Raw genomic sequence first — 22,104 nt, forward strand, 5'->3', positions numbered from 1 at the left:
GGGCCAAGTCTTGTGCTCTCTGAGGAAACAGGCAGAAGAAAACCAATAAGGCCAGTGGGACACAAAGAATGACAAAGACAGGTAACCCCAGAATTCCATCACAGGCCCCATGTTCTAAAAAGATGGCCTCTTTGGGAAGAGGTTTTAAGGGCTGTGACCCGTGGCCAAGCCTTGAATGGCCCATTCATTCTCAGTGGCTTCTTAAAGTTGTCACCCAAAGGAGATGCCCACAGAAATGTTGGAGGGCCATCCCCACAGTCCTCTTTCCAATCAGCAGGCTTCCTGTGGTCCCATCTTTGCTCCCTCTCTACCTCCAGCAGCCTCACACTGCCATCTCTCTGGCCTTCCTTTGAGCTTCCCACCACAAGGTAACTCAGAAACTCAGAGGAGCAGCCCCAATTCCAATCGCATGACCCCAGGCCCTCCGCTTCTACCTGTGGGTGAGGTAAGAAAGAGCCCCCATCCTCTGGTCTTGGAGTGGGTGAAGGGGCCAGGACTGAGGGGCTGGGACCATTTGGAAAAGAAAGGACTCGCGCAGAATAACTCACGCTGCTTCTCCTGCAGAAGGCTGGATGTGCATGACACGGCCCCTTCCCCTGTGGAAACAAAGAAATCGTGAGCACACCAGCACCGCCTCCCCCGTGTTCCCTGAGCCGCTTCGGTCCCTTGCAGGACTCCAGAGCTGGTGTGAGTGGCCCTTCCCATCTTGTCCCATCTGCCACAGATGACAGCTCATGGCCTTTGCACAAAACCCAGCCTTCAACAGTGCCTGATGGCCTCATCTCTGCCCAGACCTTCTCACAGCCATCTCCACTGACTCCTTCCCTTTCTTCCCCTCCATTAAGCAGCTGCTACAGTCTGCCCGCCCTTACTAGGGGCTCTCAGGTGAGGAGAGGGCTGGCAATGGTCAAACCTCTCTCTAAGCTTTCTCTTAAGTTCTTGGCCAGTGCTCTCTTGCCACCCACCTGGATGCCCAGCTGGTGCCTCTCACTTACCACGACCAGGTCTTCCTAAATGAGTCTGAGCTTTATCCTCCCCCAAAAAGCATGTGTCTGTGGCTCCTCCAAATCACCATTTCTCTGAGGAAGGGCTCCCTGGCTCCCAGGGAAGCCACCTCAGGTTCTCCTGGAGCCAGGAATGTTCTTGACACAAAGCAGGTGCTACCTCCCTCCAGGAGCCCCCAGACATGGCACACCAGCCCACCACTGGGCCTACACTCCCCTCTTTTCCTGGCCATGCCTGTCTTCCACATAGAACTGTTCCAGATGCCACACAGGAAGACACCCTGGCCCCATCTCCACAGTCTTCTCCGTGTCTCTCCCCCTGGGGGCCACATGCCTATGACACAGTGTGGACCCAGTGCTGACCAAGGGCCTGTGTGTACTGAACCAACATGGGTAGTACCACAGCGTGCAATGCTGGGTCCTTCACTGAGTCACTCTGCCTCTGGGCAAGTCACACAGACTCTTTGTCTCTGTTTTCTAGTTTAGAAAGTAGGGATAAGCCAGGCACTAGTGGCTCATGTCTGTAATCCTGAGTATAGATACTGAGATAGGAGGATCGTGGTTCAAAGCTAGCCTAAGCAAGAAAGCCCAAGACTCTTATCTCCAATGAACCACCAAAAAGCATGAGCCTTGAACAAAACAGCTCTGAGATGGGGGCCAGGCAGGCTGTGAGTTCAAGCCCCAGTACAAACACCTCCCCCCGCCACACACACACACAAAAGGTGCTACTGTGTAAAAACTTTTCTACTGCCTGGAGCACAGAGACACTCCAAAGGGAAGTGCGGATCCCCTCCAGTCCCGGGGTCCCAGCTCCCCCAACTTGGTACATAGGCACTGGGATTCACCAGCTCCAAGACTTTCCATTGCCAGCCACCAGATCCTCATACAATGCCATGGCCAGGAGCTGGGAAGCTGAGCAGAACACCTGTCTCCCCAGCCTCAGGCCTGTGACAGTGTAGTACCCTTGTTTGCTTGGATCCAGGGCAAACAAGAGCAGTGCACCCTCCGGCCAAGAGCACCAGGTTCTCAGAAAAGGAGGGGAGAGGCCGGCTCCCTATGAATCACCCTGGAACACACTCTTGTGCTGCCAGTCCAGGGCAGAAAAACTTCTCTACCTACCTCCAGCACTGCCTGCATCAGGAGAGACCAACAACCCACAGGTAAGGGTCAGGACCAGGCAGCAAGTGGGATGAGGAGCCAGAGATCCAGAGAGCAGAAAGCCAAGGCCCCATTCCAGGAGGTTCTGAGGGGGTGTAAGGTAGGACCCACGTGCCACAGGCACCTGCCCCCAACATATATCCCACCAAAAGTTGACATATAAAACATGAAGGAAGAGCTGGGCGCCGGTAGCTTTCGCCTGTAATCTTAGCTACTCAGGAGGCTGAGATCTGAGGATCACACTTTAAAGCCAGCCCAGGCAGGAAAGTCCATGAAACTCTTTTCTCCAAGAAACCACCAGAAAACCAGAAGTGGTGCTGTAGCTCAAGTGGTAGAGTGCTAGCCTTGAGCTGAAGAGCTTAGGGACAGCGCTCAGGCCCAGAGTTCAAGCCCCGTGACGAACAAAAACATGAAGGCAAAGATATGGTGATTTGGAATTCAAAACAGTAAAGCCTTTTGAGTACTGTTCACAGACCTTAATACAACAGATGCCTCTGATGTTTCTTTTTCTTTCTCTTCTTTTTTGCCAGTCCTAGGGTTTGAACTTGAAGCTTAGATGCTGTCCCTGAGATTTTTGCTCAAAGCTGGCCAGTTGAGCCGTAGCTCCACATCCCACTAAATTGGAGGTAAGAGTCTCACAGACTTTCCTGCCTGGGCTGGCTTCAAACTATGATCCTCAGATCTCAGCTTCCTGAGTAGCTAGGATTACAAGCGTGAGTCCTAGGTACCTAGCTGTGTTTATTGGGCCCCTTGTGCATGTCAAGGCCTGGGGGAGGAAAGCACCCAGATGAAGGTCAGTCTGGGGTTTGTTCATCGCCTCCAAGGGCCTAGGCCCCACCCATCTCAGCTCCACAGCTACATCTTTTATGAGCCCCTGTTCCCAATTCATTCATTCATTACCACAAAGCAAACATAGCATGAAGCCAGGACAGGATTCCCAGGGGCTAAAATGCCTGATGGAGGCTGAGACTAGGCTGCAGGAGTAAAGAGAATGATCTTAAAATGCTGGTGCGTAGGTTGCTGGGAGCAGGGAAAAGGGCGTGTTGGGGAAGGAGGTTGGAGCCGAACTCTGGGGCACCTCTCAGCCAGGCAGGCGTACACCCACGATTGTGTAACATGTTCATGCTGCACCTGGGCTTGCAGGTGCTTCATGCCCTAGCCAGTGTCTCACCACACACACACACCACTGAGAACTCTATGCCAGAAAGGCTCGCTTCACAGATGGGGAGCTGAGGCTCAGAGGAATAAAGTCATTTAGCCAATGTTTATGCCTGATACCTCTGAACCCCATTTCTGATGAGGGCTCTTCTCAAGCTCAGTCCACACATGCAGGACTTCCTAGGAGGGCCCAAACAGCCAAGGGGGAGACATGGAGGCAGAGGAGGCTGCCAGTGAGGGTCTGGACCAGGTGCACAGAGAAAGGCCTATCATCAGCGAGGTGCTATGCTAAGTAGAAACTCCCAGAGTCAGCTGGGCACTGGTGGCTCACACCTGTAATCCTAACTACTCAGGAGGCTGAGATCTGAGGACTGTGGTTCGAAGCCAGCCCAGGCAGGAAAATCCATGAGACTCTTACCTCCAATTAACCACCAGAAAATCAGAAGTGGTACTGTGGCTCCCAATGGCAGAACACTAATCTTGAGCAAAAAAGCCCAGGGACAGCACCCAGCTCCTAAGTTCAAGCCCCACAAGTAACCAAAAATAAACAGCAACAATAGAAAGAAAACCTCCCAGAGTCCTGCTGGCTGCCCTGGGTTCCTTCAGGCCTCAGTTTCTGCTGCTGCAAAGCCACAGTCATTTGCTCAAGGGCCCTGGGGGCTGACTAAGCCAGGGGCAAGAATGAACCTGTGATTCCAGAGACAGGAGGAGCCTGGCCCAGCTGCTTAGCCCGGGCCTGCTCTATCTTCCTTTGAAACTGCCACCAAGAGGAGGAATTGGCTAGGAACCTTGGCTTCGTGATTAGCAGGCTCCCAGGACGAGCGATTAGCTAAATGTGCAGCTGGCTAAGCTGTTGCCTAAATGAGACCCCACTTGGCCTGGCACTTTCCAGGGCCCCTGGGCCTGACAGTTTTTCCTCAGCTGGAGATTGCTTCAAGCAAAGACAGGAGCTCCTGCACATGGATGGCTGCACAGAAATAGCCAGGGACTGGGTTGGCAGGGTTTTGGCTGTTCTCCACCCCAGGTAATACACCCACAATCTGGCCTGGCAGAAGTTTATACAGCCCTGGAAGCTGGGTCATATCATCTCCCCCAGAAGATATTTCCAAGTCCTGCTAACAGCTTTCTGAGTGATCTCATACTTCCTCTTCCCATCCTGCCAGCAAATCATAAAGCAAAACGTGCAGCGAGAAGCCGGATCACTATATGTGTATGTGCGGGTGTGGGTGTGGGTGTGTGCACAGCATGGGTGCATACCATTACTGGGGTTTAAACTCAGGGCATGGGTACGGTCCCTTACCTTTTTCACTCAAGGCTGGTGCTCTACTAGTTGAGACACATCTCTGCTATCATATGTTTACTGGTTAATTAGAAATAAGAGTTTCTTATTCTTATCTGCCTAGGCTGGCTTCAGACTGAGATCCTCAGATCTAAGCCTGCTATGCAGCTAGGATTACAGGTGTGCAACACTGGTGCTGGGCTAGCAGGATCACCTTCAGCAAACATGGAGCAAGAGAAGCTTCCTGAAACCAAGGATTAGGTGGCTGTTGGGGGAGGAACTCAGAGGACTGGGCTCCCTGGAATGAAGGAAGTAGAATTCTACTCTCCAGGGCGCATCTGGGCAGCTCCAGAGGCCTCTTCCCTGACAGGGACTTGAGAGCAGACCCCGGCCTAGCCGGTGACGTGGGTCACAAAGGAGTTTCGCAAACACTGATGTTCTTTAGAGCTTCTGATCCATTCACACTTATTACTTCTCACCAATGGTCAGTGGCATTCTCAACTCATTCTCTGGCCCCTCCTATGATATCCTCCATACTGACTTCCAGAACAATTTTCCTTAACAGTGGCTCATTACTCCCCTGCCTATACCATTTCATGGATCCTCAGAGCCTCTCCTAGACAGCTCCAATTCTGTCTCCTGGTACTCAAGACATTCAGCTTCGGCTTTCTACCATCCCTGCTCACGACTCTGGCTCAACGCCGTGCACGCCAACCCCAAGCAGGAGGAACCCTGCTTTCCCAGACTCCTAGTTTTCAGACTTCCTCTACATTTTCCCATCTGTGTTCCTTCTGCCTGTTGCATGGCTCATCCATCCTCACTACCAGTCTCTTTGGCCCCCAAATCTCCACTCACACCCCGTGTCCTCTTGGATCTCTCTGTGCTGTGTCCCCACTCTTGTGAGAGCAATTACCTCACTGGGGTGTAACCACTCTGGGGGGTGAGGGGGTCTTGAGAATCCACAGCCGGTGGAACCCAAGTCCATTACTAAGTCATTCACGTGTCCCTAATATCCACCAGCAGAGTGCTGTGTGAGCAGGCAGGGAGGCACACACAGAAGCTAGCAATGACCAGCAGCCATTCTAACACCCCTCATGGCAGCTGTCCCAGAGGTGTTTATTCCTGTAGGGATGGAGAACGCGCTCACCCTGTAGAAGTCTAATTGTTCCAGGGAAGGGCTGGAACCCAATCGTGAGTGACCAGCTTTATACACCAGAGTGGGGGCTTTATGCTTCATTCTTCACTCAACAAGACCTAGTTGCCAACTCCACAGTACAAAGATATTGCTAAGCTTCTACTTAAGAATCATCACCTACGAGGATTACATGAAGAGATTACATGAAGATGGATTTCTTTTTCTTTTCTCTTCCCATCTCTGTCTCTCTCTGTGTGTCTCTCTGTCTCTGTCTCTCCCTCTCCCCCTCTCCCTCCACCCCCTTATCCTGTCCCCCCTCTTTCTCCAGTCTTGATAGTACCAAGGTTTTGAACTCAGGGCCTTATGCACTACCGCTTAAGTCAAGCCCCCAGATAGCATAAAGAATGTAATCTGAGCATATGATCCACATGTTTCCTCCTGCCCCAAGCCCCTATAAATGACATTAATGTCTTTCATTGGAATTTCTCTTTAGCAGTAATGAAAAATAAAAAGGGAAGTCCTTTGCAGTCTCAAACTCAGCATCTCTGGAAGGTAGAGGATGGAAGGTAGTGATCTGGGGGGTGGGCACCATATTTGCAGAAACCAGGAGTCAAATGCCAAAGGGTAGTGTGGGGTCCCTTATTCAAAATCATGAAAGAATCTCAAGATGATGGTGGTAGAGTATAAAGCCTAAGTGTGGTGTGTTATGTATCTACAAAGGTCCAATACTCTTAGCCCAGGAGAGAGGAACCCCTAGCCTCTATCCAGCAAAAGAAGGTCTGGAGCAGAGGCAAAACAGTTCTGGGGGCATGGCAGCCTTGCAGCCAGGAAATGCTAGAGCAATGACACTTTGTCAATTATCTGGGCTTCTGCAGAAGTTGAGCCAGGGGTCCTTCCCTGCCTCCTCCTTGTGTGTCCAAGTGTGAGAAAGGATGGATGTCTGAGGGACAGGACACCCTGGGAGGCTGAAAATACCCAAAAGGAATAAATCAGAAGCAGCTGGCTCAACTCTGCCAGCAGTGTCTCCTCACCCGCCCTAATAATTACATGACAGCAGGTTGCAGTAAGTAGACAGATCACATCATTCCAAGTTAGGCCAACAGGAAATGACAGATACAAAGTAAGTACAAATCCCAAGATGGTTGTGTATTCAGGGAAGACCAGCACTATGAAAGGGAGAGCTAGACCTCAGAGACTGAAGGAAGAAGTACAAGGACAGGGACCTGGTTCCATGGAATAGATTAGGAATTTAATCTTTAATCATTCTTAACTCTTCTTTGTTTTGTTTTGTGCTGGACCTAGTGTTTGAATTCAGTGCCTGGGTATTGTCACTTCAATGTTTCGGTCAAGGTTGGTGCTCCACTTCCAGCATGAGCCACCAGTGCCTGGCATCCAAGGCTCCTCTTGTTTCTAAAAAAAACTTGAGAAATGATCTGTGCAACTTGAGGGTGAAGGGGAGTTGGGGGGAGGGAAAGTAGGAGAAAAATGAGAGAAGGGGTAATGAGTTTAACAAGAAATGTACTTATTACCTTACTTATGTAACTATAACCCCTCTGTAATCACCTTGACAATGGTAACAAATAAAAATAAAAAATAAAACAAACGATGTGAACATGGCTATGTTCTGATTGACAGTAAGGCATCACTGATTAGTTGCCCTTCCACCACCCAGAAAACCATCTTTTCCTACCATTCAGCCCTAGCTCGCTTATGCATCTAAATAGATGGTTTCCAGAGACAATTCCCTGGACCCAAAGCGTCAGCACCACTCTGGAATGTGTTAACTAGCCAAATTCTTGGAGTCAGTGCTGGAATCCATGTCTTAGCCAGTCCTCCAAGGAATTCTGATGCGCTTTAAGATTTAAGAATGGACTTGACACTGGTGGCTCATGCCTGTAACCCTAGCAACGCAGCAGGAGGCAGAGATTTGAGAATCACAGTTTAAAGTCAGCCCAGGTAGAAAAGTCCAAGAGACTTTTATCTCCAATTAACCATCTAAAAACCAGAAGTAGAGCTGTGACTCAAATTGGTAGCACACAAGCCTTTAGCAAAAGCACTCAGGGAGAGTGCCCCAGGCACTGATCCATAGCTAACAAAAGAAAAGAACAAAAGAGCTTGAGCCTGGTGCTGGTAGCTCACACCTATAATCCTAACCACTCAGAAGACTGAGATCTATGGATCTTAATTTTGTAAACAGTTTCTTAAGTGATGTGATTTCTCATAGACTATTATTCTGGAAGAGATACATAAACCCAAAGCATGAAAGATTAGCAATAAGGCTGGGAATGTGGCTTAGTGGTAGAGTGCTTGTCTAGCATGCATGAAGCCCTGGGTTTGATTCCTCAGTACCACAAAAACAAAAAAGCTGGAAAGTGGCATTATGGCTCAAGTGGTAGAGTGCTAGCCTTGAGCAAAAGAAGCTCAGGGACAGTGCCCAGGCCCTAAGTTCAAACCTAGGACTGGAAAAAAAAAAAAAAAAAGATTAGCTGGCAGAGTGGCTCTTATGGTAGAGTGTCTGCCCCCACTAGCATGAGGCCCTGAGTTCAATTGGGGTGGGGGAGAAGGGAGAGAGTTAGCTTTTGGGAAGTCTGGAGCCGAGCAGTGGGTCCTAGAAAGGGTTGAGATTAGAAAGCTATCTCAACCGCACTCAGAAGGCTGAGAGCTGGACCCTGGAAAGATCAAATAGTCTAGGAAAAACAGGAGTAACCCTAAGTGTGAACTGTTTGGGCACCAAAAGTTTAAGACCTTGGAGATAAGATGGAAGTATATGTTGAAGTTAGACTGTTTATTGCTTCCCTCTGCTTCCTGAGTCAATTATCACTTGTATGCAAATTATGTCTCCAGTTAATGATTATAACCTCCAAGATAGATTGATACCCTAGTCTCTGCGTCTACCTGTAGTCACCTCCCTTGTACTGAACTAAATAATATGCTTGTTAACGGGAACTTGGGGTTCCTTTCCTATCCTCTCTCGTCTTTCTGAGTTCTTCTACCCAGTATCCCCTCTTCATGCAGTCCCTGGTTGCGGTGAGCAACAGTTAGCAACATAGCAACATGGCAAGTCCTGTCAAAGACCTAGTGGAATTTATCTCAGGAATGCAAGCTTACTCATCATATGAGAACAATGTAATCCATCATGCCAATAGAAGGATTAGTACCTTAATGACTATACAGAAAAGGTATCTGGCAAAATCCAGCACTTAAAAAAAATAATAACAATAAAAACCAAACTAAGCAAACTAGGAATAGCAAGAAACTTCCTCAGACAAATGAGAGTCACCATAAGATGTATATAAATCCAGTTAATATCACGTTTAAAGTGAGGATTAAAAACATTCCCCATAAACTCCAGGACAAGAGGAGATTCTGCTCTCTATTCAGTATACATTAGATGACTTAGGGAAATTTAACAAAGGAAGGAATTAAAATCTATCCAGATCTTACTTACAGAAACTTCTAAGGACTCTCCTGCAATACATCATACAGACAGACAGGTAGACAGATAAACAAAAATACATAAAATAAGCAAAGCTCTATCAAATGAGTTCAGCAAGACTTCAGGATACAAGATCAATATACAAAAATCAATTTTATTTTCCTATCACTGCAGTGAACAATCTGAAATTAAAATGTAGAATTCTAGTTACAATAGAATAGAAACCTATTCTCTTGGCACAAGTCTATAATTCTAGCATTCATGAGATGGAGGTAGGCAGATCACAAGTATGAGACCAACCTGGGTTACATAATGAATCAAGGCCGGTCAAGCCTATATATGGAGGCTCTGTCCCCAAAACAGTATTTTTTTTTAATTTTTGTACTTCAAAAATCCACAAAATGAGAAAAATCATTTGTAAATCATTTATCTGATAAAGTTCCAGTGCTTCCAATATATATAAAGTGTTTAGAATATATATAAAGAACTCTTGCAATTCAATAATAGAAAGACATTATTTACTGGGGTATTCGTGCTGATACTGGAGCTTGAACTTAGGGCCAGAATGCTCTTATTTAGCTCTTTCACTCAAAGCTGGCACTCTACCACTTGAGCTATACCTCTACTTTTGGTTTTGTCTGTGTGTATATGCCAGTCCTGAACTTAGGGCATAGGCTAGCACTCTGCCACTTAAGTCACAGCTTTACTTCTGGCTTTTGGGTGGTTAATTGGAGATAAAAGTCTCACAAACTTTCCTACCTGGTCTGGCTTTGAACCATGATCAGCTAATCTCCTGATTAGCTAAGAATTACAGGCATAAGCCTCTGGTGCCTGACTAGTTTGGGATTTTTCCTGGCTAATTAGAGATCAGAGTCTCAGATTTGTCTGCCTGGGCTGGCTTTGAACTGCAGTCCTCAGATCTCAGCCTAGCTGTGTAGCTAGGATTACAGATGTGAGCCAATGGTGCTGGGCACAACCCAACTTTAAAATGGATAAAGCATGTGAATAGATGTTTCCCCAACAAAATAAGCAAAAGACCAATAAACAGATAAACCAAAAATGATGCTCAAAGCCATTCCTCACTAGGAGAAATGAAAATCCGAACCACAATAAGGTACTGCATTCCACACACCAGGATGGCTCTAACTAAAAAGACAAGAGTTTGCGAGCACTGGGGAGGAGCCGAGAAACAGAACGCTCTTCCACCCTAGGGGAAGTGGAAAGTGGTGCAGCTGCTTTAGAGAAAGTCTGGCTGTTCTCCACACAGCTAAACAAACTCACCATGTTTTCCTGCAGTTCGCTCTTAGATATAAGTACCAGGAGAACTAAACACAGTCACAGAAGTCCTGCACGTGGCTGCTTATAGAAACATTATTCATAGTAGACGGAGGTGGAAACAACTCAAATGTCCATGAGCCAACATAGGGATAAACAAAGCATTGTGCATCCATAATAATATCCAGCTATAAAGTGGAATGAAGTATTGATTTATGCTACAATAAAGAGGAGTCGCAAAACCATTATGCCTAACTGGGTACAGTCGTGTGCATCTGCATCTCAGCTACAGAGATAAGCATAAATAGGAGTTTTGCAGTCCAAGCTGGTGGGTGCAGGATGGGGTGGGGGAATGAGGCACCAACTTTAAAATAACTAGGGAAAGGGGCTGGGAAGGTGGCTCAGTGGTAGAGCGCTTGCCTTGCATGCCTGAGGCCCTGGGTTCAATTCCTCAGCACCACATAAGCAAAAAAAAAAAAAAAAAAAAAAAAGATGCTTACTCTGAAAATAAGTAGGGAAAATGTGCTAGAGGTATAGCAAGGGACTCAAATGATCAGAGTTCAAAACTCGTGCCACCAAAAAAAAATTATACTTAGAGAAAGAAGTCAGACACAAAAGATCACATCTGGTTGTATTTTTTATATGAAATTTCAGGATCACATCTGGTTGTATTTATATGAAACTTCAGGATCTGGAGATTGAGGAGGTAAGAGAACAATAGTCCCACAGCTTTGTGAATAGACTAAACGCCTGCATTGTGCACTTTAAAAGGGTGTTCATGGTATGCGAATTATGTCTCGATCTTAAGAAGAGAATTTGGCAAGGCACAGTTCGCCTGGACAGAATTACTTACAGCTGTGTCCTTCTTAGATATTGGGAATCTGTGTTATAATCTCACTTGCAATCTTTGGCTAATTAATCCAGCCTGAAGCGTGTGATCTCTGACTATCCATCTCATCTACCAGAAAACTCTGAGGAATTAATAGAACAAGTAGAAAAAAAATTGAAAACTGTAGAATGAACCTGTGGGTCTCTATGAATCAATATTAGGCAGAAGAAGCAATCCAACCTATGAAAATGAAAATAGGATTATTGAAAAAGCAAAACTCAAACCTCCACAGAAGAATAGACAAGCAGGAACAAACAAAAAAGGAAAAGAGTAGCTGCTGTTCAGAGCCAAGGAAAACTACCAGAACTCAGCCAGAACTAAGAAATAAGAATTTGTTTGAGACAAGGTTGGAAAGTTTCTAGAATATATCTCATATAATCACTAGAAGAACAAAACAGAGAAAGAAATACTTGGAGAAACAATAAAAGAAACTCCACAGTAATGAAAGAGTACAGCCAGGTGCAGCCAGACAAAAATCACAATAAAAACACGCTCTAAAATGCTGTGGTTTCAGAATGTGAATAGAGATTTAAACACCTAAAGCTTCAAGAAGAAAGAAACTAGATTACCCACAAAGGAATAAGAATTGAATTTATCTTGGACTCCTCATCCACAATAAACACTCTGCGAAAGAAGGCCCTGGAGATGCATCTCAGGAAATAGGTGAGCCAATAATGATGGATGTAGACAAGCTTGCATGCAAATGAAGATGCAAAATGTAGTCTGGCTTCCAGAGGGGAGGACACAGGAAGTTGCTTTCCATATCCAGCCTGCAGAACAGACCAAGGAAGTAAGAGGGAAGAAGTCCAGGAGGAAATCGGGAAACCTAAGAAGCAGCAATGCGTACACTACAAAGGATGAATTCTACTGAACTTAGGTCATAACTCCACATTAAAAAAAAAAATGAAGGGGGCTGGGAAGGTGGCTCAGTGGTAGAGTGCTTGCCTTGCATGCTCGAGGCCCTGGGTTTGATTCCTCAGCACCACATAAGCAAAAAGAAAAAAGCCGGAAGTGGTGCTGTGGCTCAAGTGGTAGAGTGCTAGCCTTGAGCTGAAGAGCTGAGGGATAGCACCCAGGCCCAGAGTTCAGGCCCCACGACCAGACCCCCCCCAAAAAAAAGAAGAATGAAGAAAGGGGGAGGGGGTGGAGAGAGGGGGAGAAATGGCAGAAAAGTCACCCTGATCACCTCCAGACTAAGAAAACTCACATCCAATGAACATAAAGCTTAGTAAAATTTAAAACAGTAAAACTTAGAAGTAAGTTAAAATGACTAATAGCATCCCGGAGCCAGTGGTCAGGGGGAGAGAAACCTTTCCTATTCTACCATGGGATGGAAATGTTGTCCCAATCCAGACCCTGATAGAAAACAGAAGTTTTTAAATATGCATTGAATATATAGGTTTTTAGAAATACAGAAGAAGGGTATATAAGAAATTTGATGATAATGATCAAAGACACAAAACTGGAGAGGAGAAAAGCATACTAATTAATATATTGTTCTAATTGTGAACTTGGAACCTGGCATCTATAAGAGTGTGTATGTGTGCACGTGTGTGTACTTGTGCACGTGTGCACGCGTGCACATACACACTTGTGAACACTGGGGCTTAAACCTGGGTACCTTCTCTTAGCTTTTTACCTCCAGGCTGGTGCTCCACCATTTGAGCCATACTTCCACCTTTTTTTGCTGGTTAACTGGAGATAAATGTCTCGTTGATTTGTCTGCCAGGGCTGGCTTTGAACTGATATCTGTATGTCTCATCAGTAGATCATATCAACAGTGTGAGCTATTGACACACACTTAGAATATACTTTAAGACACACCCACTCACACAACCACACAGAGACACTATGTGTGAGACAATAAGGAACCTCAAATAGAACAAGTAGATAATACTTAAGGATCATTTTCTCCAGTAACAATTGAATAAAACTATAAATGAAACAGAGATAAATCTATTTGCCAGGATTTTTATTAATGGTCTTCTTAAATAATGCTGGATCGAGAGGAGAGAAATAGAGGTTTCTAATTACTTGGAAATGGCAGGCAGTAAGAGGGCAATTTCTCTAAACTCTGTGACAACTGACCAACATGGCTGACTGCAGGCATTACAAAGGTGCTTAGACACTTGCAGCATTTACCTGCACTAGCTCCTCTCGCCATGAGGTACACTATGTACACAGCCAGTTCTTAACCTAAACTGACCACTGCACTCCTTGAGCTGTCAGTCTGCTTTCCTAGTCAATGTCTCTCTTTGATGTGTTTTTACTCTCCCAGAGTCCTTTGCTATGTGTGGGCCACTGTCCCCAAACACCAAAGAACATTTGGAACACCATGACCATGGTAACATTTCTGTGCTATGACTCAGGTCTGCTGAAGGGTTGTGCAGCACCTAACAACACAACCTGTACAGTGTTTTGAGACAACGTTTATAAGGCAGATGTCACTAGAGACACTCAGAGACAGCCTCAGAGCCATGCCTAAACCTCTTGGAGTGGTTAATAATACCTAATCATGAATCAAATGAATAAATAAAATGCCAAATAATCACTCTTTTCTGTGTTCATATCTTTAAAGTTCTTCCACTGCACTTGTGGCAGCATCCTGATCTTAGACGTTGTACCTAATAACTGAGAAGCCTCTAGAACATCCCCGAGTCCAGTAACACAACCTACAGAACCTGACACTACCTCCAGACAGATGACCTCAGACCGAAATGAATTAAGGGAGGCCCAGCTGCTCCCCACAAGGCTGATGTCTGATGAAGAGAAATGATACCTTTTGGGGTCACTAAAGTGGACTGAGTTGTGAGTGTAAGACAGGTGAAATTGAGTTTGAGTTTATTTTCCCCCTATATCTTGGAAAAGTCTATTAAATCTTTAAACTAGCCAGGTGCTGGTAGCTCACACCTATAATTGTAGTTACTCAAGAGGCTGATATCTGAGGATTATGGTTTGAAACCAGCCTGAGCAGATAAATCCAAGAGATTCTTATCTCTAAATAGCCACCAAAATGTTTACTTACTTAGTGGTTTTGCACATTTATGTACTATATTTTGATTGTGAATTGTGAGTTTGGCATTAAAAGTGAACTATACTCTAGAGCCAATTGTGTAGTGACTCATGCCTGTAATCCCAGCTACTTTGGAAGTGGAGATAGGAGAGGGTTTGAGGCCAGCCATGGCCAAGGTCAGAGCCTAGGTGCTGTCCTTGAGCTTTTTTGCTCAAAGCCAATATTCTACCGCTTGAGCCACAATTCCACTTCCAGCATTTTGGTGGTTATTTGCAGGTAAGAGTATCTCAGACATGTTTGCCTTGTCTGGCTTTGAACCAGGATCCTCAGATCTCAGCTTCCTGAGTAGCTTGGATTATTGAGGTGAGCCAATGGCACTCAACATGGGCCATGCTTCTTAGGATGCTAATAGGTAAGAATTCTAAAATAGACAGATTACACACTTCAAAATGAAAAATAAGTAATATAAATACTGGCAAAAATAACAACCATTAAGATTTTTTAAGTGATATGACACTCCAACTAGAAAATCCAAGAAAATCTACTGATTATTAGCGCTAATAAGAAATCTCAACAAAATGACATATTTCAAATACATAGCAAACAATTAACAAACAGAATATATATTTTAAGGAGGAAAGGGACAAATAATACAATAGAAGATGGGTGAAAATAATGTTTAAGAATTTAGCCAAGGGCTGGGAAGGTGGCTCAGTGGTAGAGTGCTTGCTTTGCATGCATGAGGCCCTGGGTTCGATTCCTCAGCACCACATAAGCAAAAAGAAAAAAGCCAGAAGTGGCGCTGTGGCTCAAGTGGTAGAGCACTAGCCTTGAGCTGAAGAGCTGAGGGACAGCACCCATGCCCATAGTTCAGGCCCCACGACCAGACCCCCCCCCCAAAAAAAGAATTTAGCCAAGCATGGTAGCACCCACCTCTAATTCCAGCTACTTAGGAGGTGGAAGCAGTTAGGTCATGAGTTCAAGGACAGACTGGGAAAAGTTAGTGAGATACATTATCAAAGCAACAGGGATTAGGCTGTGGGTTAAGTGGTAGAGCACTTGTCTAATATGGATTTTGTTCTGGTAATTTTGGAGATGAAGTCTAGCAAACTTTTCTGCCCAGGCTGGCCTTAAACTGCCATTCTTCAGGTCACAGCCTTCCAAGAAGCAAGGATTATAGGTGTGAGCTACTAGTGCCTAACTACATAGTCTTTTTAAAAAACCATTTGCAATTACCAAGGTTATTTTTAGGATTTATATTTTTAACCTACATAGTATTTTAATAATAAATCTAATATCTATCATTACATAATATTTTAAAAATGTATAGGACCTCTATTTATATAATACTATTGTAGAGATAAAGGAAAGAGGCAAAATAGGGCACTGGTTGCTTATAACTGTAATCCTAGCTACTCAGGAGGCTGAGAGGTGAGAATTACAAACTTGAAGGCAGCCAGCCAGGAAGAAAAATTCTCAAGGCTCTTACTTCCAATTTACCAGAAAAAAGCCAGAAGTGGAGCTGTGGCTCACATGGGAGAGTACTAGCCATGAATGAAAAAGCTAAGCTCAAGCTCTAGTACTAGCATGAGTGTGTGTGTGCACACTTACACACACACACATACACATACACAACAAGGAAAAGGTAGAAGGCAAACCTTCATGTATCATGTGAAAATCTCTCTGATACCTATGGTTAAAATAAAAAAGAAAGGTAGGTTTCAACACCAGTGTTTAATATGGTCCATCTCTGGAGAACAACTCCCACATGGGTAAATGAGGAACATCTTTGGTTTTATTTGTTTTGTTTGCCTTTTGTTCCAACAAGAATGTATTCAAGAAATAAGGTGGATATTTGTACACAAATGCTCACAGAAGCTTTAGTCACAATAGCTAAAAAATGGAAACAACCCAAATATCCGCCAACGCATGAATGGTGAAACACAAGCAACGCATACCATAGACAATTATTCAGCCACCAAAGCAAAGGAAGCATGGATCCACTCTACAATATGGATGAATCTCAAAAACACTATGCTAATAAGATAAACCAGACACAAAAGGACAAGCACTGAATGACACCACTCACAAGGCAGCTAGAGAAGGCAAATCCACAGAGACAGAAAATGGAATAGTGGAGGTCACAGGTGGGAATGGGGAGTTAGGATGTAATGAGTATGGAGTTTCAGTTCAAGATGATAAAGTTCTAGAGGCAGAATGTGGTGAGGGCTATACAGAGATGTGACCTTCTGAGAAAGACTTCCATATTCCATGTGTGTGCATGCACGTGTGTGTGTGTGTATGTGTGTGTGTGTGTGTGTGTGTGTGTGTGTGTGTGTGTGTGTGTGTGTGTGTGTGTGTGTGTGTGTGTGTGTGTGTGTGTGTGTGTACACTGGACTCAGAGCCTGGGTGCTGTTTCTTGGTGTTTTTGCTCAAGGCTGGTGCTTAAGGTTGGTGTTCTAGTTTCATTTTTTTTTTTTGGTGGTCAACTGGAGATAATAGTCTCATGGACTTTCTTGCCTTGGCTGGCTTTGAATTCCTATCCTCAGATCTGAGCCTCCTGAGTAGCTAGAATTTTAGGCATGGACCACTATTTCCCAGACGACTTGCATACACTTAGTAAGATTGATAAATTTTATGTTATATATATAACATGTTGAGTAAAAATAGTGAGACAAGAATTATCAAATAATAATAATAACAATAATAAGGTACCCTGAGCTGATGGATAGCTTCTATTAGAAGACACATGTGCTGGGAAATATTTCACCAAAACTAGCAAATTACACAGCCAGGCTTAAATACAGAATGTGCACTGGACACCAGTGGCTCACACCTTAATCCTAGCTAATCAGGAAGCTGAGGATCATGAAGCCAGCCTGGGCAGGACAATCTATGAGACTCTTATCTCCAAGTAAATGGCCAAAAAATTGGAAATGGAGCTGTGGTTCAAGTGGTAGAGCACTAGCTTTGAGTCAAAAATGCTCAGAGACAGCGCCTAGACCCCAAGTGCAAGCCCCCCCCACACACACACACTACAGAATGTGCAGTACACACATGCCAGAAATAAAGCAGGACTGGCACAGGGAGAATAGAGCAGAAGCTGATAAGAAGACCTGGGATCCCCCAAATCGGAGGTGGGGAAACTCCTGGGCTGAAGGTCACCTGTCATCCGAAGACCCAGCCTGTGTATATCAGGGGGCAGAAGTGGGGCTTCCAGAGAGATGAAGCTGTGCCCTGTTTTCTCTCCTATGTGAAAGTTCGATCTAAGTTACAAACATGTATGAAGATACGTACAGGTCCCATGCATTTATACACAAACAACTGAAGCATGACATTTGGAGGGAAGGGCTCCAATGGTGAAACTCCTATGAACAAACAGAGTTTAACAACATGAACATGGGAAGCTGGAGCATGTGTTGTTTGGGGTGAAGGGAACTGGGTGGAGCAGATGGATGGAAAGAGGAAGAGTGGGTGAATATCATCAAAATGATTAATGGAAGCCAGTAACTGAAGGGTGGTGGGGCTGGGAGGGATGAGGGAGGATGACAAAAGGGGGATAAGGTGCCTTGAACTCATAAAGTGACATGTTGAACTGAAAGTCCTGTGAACAACTCCTTAAAGATCATTTTTTAATTTTTTCATTAAATTCACATTGAGACAGAAAATAGATAAATAAAGTGGAGACCCTTTTTCAGGAGGAACATAGAAGGGCTGACTGCTCCTTCTGCAAGAGAACACACACACACACATCCTTTGGGCAGCAGCAAAGAAACCATTCACAGACAGTGAGAAAGAAGTCACACATGAGTAATTAGCACGCTCAGCCCAAGCCACATATGGCTGTAGGATCTAAATTTATAACACCCATGTAGAATGGAAACCCTAAACTATAAATTTAGCTTCTAAAGGATTCAAGATGAGTGAAACATGGAAGTTTAGCAGAAAGAAATCCAAGACTAGTGTCTATCAGGACATTTGCACAACTTAGTGCAATAGGCTCTCACAGAAAAGAAAAGGGAAGGACTCACACTTATAATCCCAGTTATATTGGAGGCTGAAATCTGAGGATCTCAGTTTGAGGCCAGCCCAGGCAGAAAAGTCCATGAGATCTTATCTCTAATTAACCTCCAAAAGGCCCAAAGTAGAGATGTGACTCAAGTGGTAGAGCACCAGCCTTGAGTGAAAAAGCTAATGGACAGTGCCCAGGACCTGAGTTCAAGCCCCAGGACCAGCACACAGAAAAAGAAAGAAAAAGGGGTGACCAAGATGAGCTCACAATTTTAAAAAAAATGAATAAACAAAATCCAAAAAAATCAGGGCCCTGAGCTTCTTTTGATCAATACTAACACCCTACTAACGTGAGCCACAGTTGCACTTCTGGCTTTTAAAATAACTCATTGGAGATAAGAGTCTTACAAACTTTCCTGCCTGGGCTGGCTTTGAACCATGATCCTCAGATCTCAGCCTCCTGAGTAACAAGGATCACAGGTGTGAGCCATGGGCACCTGGCTGAGTCACACATACTTCAGCAGACACACAGGGGTGGGAATGAGAAGAGGATGTCCAGCTGAATGGGGAATACTAATTGGGAGTTGGTCCTGAATCTAGAAAATCCGTGGCCCATTGTTCTGGATTGGGGCCACATGCTCCAATGACAGTGGCCCTGGTACCTTTCCTTTGAAGACTCTGAGTTTGTTAGGCCTAGCCCTAGGAGAGGCCCAATTTCTCCCAGTTCTACACTTATGAAATGGGAGGTTCATCCTGTCCCACCACTTGCCTCTCAGGGTGGATGTTTTGGTGTAGGGAGGGCCCTGGAGCAAGGAGATGAAGATAAGGCATGAGAAAAGGAGCAGATGCTGGGCACAGATGGCCAGGACCTGGCTGAGCCAGGACCATCCTCCTGGACAGCAGCTAACAGGATGGCCTGGCCCACGAGACAGCTGACAGAGCCAAGGAAGGGAAGAGAGAGTGAATGCTATGGTTTACATGTGTTTTCCTCTAGAGGTTCACTGTGTAATGGTACTGAGAAGTGGTGGGGCCTGTAGGAGGGGGAGCCTGGGAAGAGTGATACCATCCTGACTGCCCCTGTAGAAAGACTGCAGATTACACTGGGTCTTCGGGAGTAGGTGAGATCTCACAGGAGTGGATTAGCTCCTGAGAGAGAGCAGGTTGTTATAAAAGGAGTGCCCAGCCCTCCCTGGTCTCTTTATTCCTTCCTCTTTCCTGCAGGCCCTGTCTGCTGCTCTCTCACACACACTCCCAGCCTGCGATGCTGTCTGCCACTGGAACACAGCCAGAGGGACCCTCACCAGGTGCCAGCACCATGCTGTGTGGATTTTCAGAATCATGAGCCAAATAAGCCTCTTTTCCTTCCACATTACCCAGTGTTGGTGTCATACAACAACAGGACAAGGACTGAGCCAGGAAGAAAGGAGGTAAGGGAGGAGGAGGGGGATAGAGGAAGGAAGAAGGAAGAGGAGGGAGCCTGAGGACGTCAGATGCAAAGGTTAGCATCCCGCATCCTGTCTCTGATCCCCTCTCCAGTACACTATTCAAAAGCAGCCTTCCACTATGGCTCACTTAGCCTCAGTTTCCCCATAGGTCAACTCCGATTTGATGACCTCTTTAGGTCTACATTCCGCTTGGCTTCTGAAGCCTGGTCTCATGGCCTCATTGTCAGGCATCTCCTAGGAACAGATCCAAGTCCTGTCTCCATCTCAAAGCCCTGCCCCTCCCATATGGCAAGCAAGAATTCACTTAAGCCTGGCCCCTTGATGTGGCTGGCATGGCGTCCCAGTGCACAAGGCCCAGGCCTCAGCTCAACCACCTGCGGCCCCTCCTGCCCAGCAATTACATCCAGAAAGTGTTCAGTGAACATTCCATTAAGGAGGAAACGGCCAAACGGCTAGACGGATGGAGACCAGAAAGGTAACAATGGCTTCATCTGTTGATCAAGCCCCCAGCCAAAACTTGCTTTCCCAGAAAGCTTCCTGGGGGCTTCTCCAGCCTCACTGTCCTCCCTCAGCCCTTCACTACCAAACCTCAGCTCCTGCTCTGCTCTAAGGCTCCTCCGATAGTCACCCCACCACCACCACCACCCACAGCAGATTCCATCACACAGGCCAAGAGTCCACAGAGCCTAGCAATGCCCTTAATTGCCCATGATCCTGACTAGGTTGTTCTAGAACTAAGGAAGCTCCATTGCATAAGCCTGAGATTGATTTGGACAGAAAACCTCATAGAAAACCCCACTGGTGACCCCAGGCTGCCACCACGGCCACCATGCGATACACACAGGTGTACAACCCAGCACTCACCTTGATGCTCATCCAGTTTCCCCATGCTCTCCATCTGCTCCACCAGGTCATTCGAGTTCCACTGGCTCATTCCAATGAGCATGGCGTTCTTGCCTTCGGCCACCTCCTCTGGGGAAGGAACACAGGAGGCATGAGCCAGCAAGGGCTGTGCACAGGAGCCTGGACAGGATCTGATGTCTGAGGGGCATGTAGCTCATCATAAGTTGAGGTAATCGTCCACTAGCTAAGGCTCCATTTCTAGCAATGACAATATATTTTTTTCATCTTTTTGTCAGTGTGGGGCTTGAACTCAGGGCCTGGGCACTGTCCCAGAGCTCTTTTGCTCAAGGTGAGTGCTCTACCACTTTGAGCCACAGCACCATTTCTACTTTTCTGGTGGATAAGAGTCTCAAAGACCTTTCTGCCCAGGCTGGCTTCGAACCGCTATCCTCAGATCTCAACCTCCTGAGTAGCTAGGATTATAGAGGTAAGCCACCGGCACCCAGCCTCACAATGTTTCATTGAAGCATGAAATGTTTGCGTAGAAAAGGCAAGAATCTTGCTACTTGCCAGGGCTTTTTCTTTGTGAATATTATTAGGGTTCTCTGAGCCTGAGTTTTCCCAGCAGTGCAGCCCACAGAGGTCTTGTGAAGATGAGATGAGAACACAGTAAGATCTGAGTACACACAAGGCACTCACAGACAGGAACCATTTCTTTACACGGGGAGGTCACTCACCAGCAGGATTGAACGGATCAGGGTGGGAGGAGGTCAGGGGAAACTCTGCAATAAGTGGAATGCAGATCTTTCTGGATCCAAGATATACGGAATGGTGCACTTAGCTCCTGTTTCAATTTTGTGAGCTTTTCAATGCCTCCAGTCTTCCTCTGTTCCCTGCCTCCCTGCCCTCTCCCTGTGTGATCTGAGACTACTCTCCCTGCTCACACTAAATACAGACCCTGATCCCCCACCACCCCCATATACCTGATACAGTCCCTCATCCTGCACTGCAACGTTTCTTCAGGACAGACTCATAGGAGTGACCTCACCCATCTCTGCCTTTCTGGCCAAGGGCTTTGTGGGCTCACAGAACAGATGCTGGAGGGCACGGTGGAGAATCCTCCCCAGTCTTGAAGATTCAGAACAAAGGAATGGGCCAGGCACCTGGGACTCACACCTGTAGGCCCTAGCTACAGCTGAAGACTGAGGTTCAAAACCAACCAGGGCAGGAAAGGCCATGATACTCTCATTCCCAATTAACCAGCAAAAAGTCAGAGATGGAAGGCTGGGAATGTGGCTTAGTGGTAGAATGCTTGCCTAGCATGCATAAAGCCTTGGGTTTGACTCCTCAGTACCACATACACAGAAAAAAACAAAAGTGGCACTGTGGCTCTACTGGTAGAGTGCTAGCTTTGAACAAAAAGAAGCTCAGAGACAGTACAGACCCTGAGTTCAAACC

General features: G+C 45.9%; 1 protein-coding gene across 1 annotated transcript in view; it reads right to left on the reverse strand.

The window, feature by feature from the left end:
* The window catches only part of Pitpnm3 (PITPNM family member 3), a 101,754-nt gene that overhangs the window by 49,092 nt on the left and 30,558 nt on the right, over positions 1-22,104 (reverse strand). The window contains exons 3-4 of the mRNA XM_070001718.1: positions 20,668-20,775; positions 549-596 (exon numbers count right to left, since the gene is read on the reverse strand). Coding sequence (XP_069857819.1) covers positions 549-596; positions 20,668-20,775 — 156 coding nt within the window. The remainder of the gene's footprint in view (positions 1-548; positions 597-20,667; positions 20,776-22,104) is intronic.

This window comes from Dipodomys merriami, unplaced genomic scaffold, assembly GCF_024711535.1.
Source record: "Dipodomys merriami isolate MVZ:Mamm:240054 unplaced genomic scaffold, mDipMer1.0.p SCAF_59, whole genome shotgun sequence".
In the NCBI taxonomy this organism is placed as follows: domain Eukaryota; kingdom Metazoa; phylum Chordata; class Mammalia; order Rodentia; family Heteromyidae; genus Dipodomys; species Dipodomys merriami.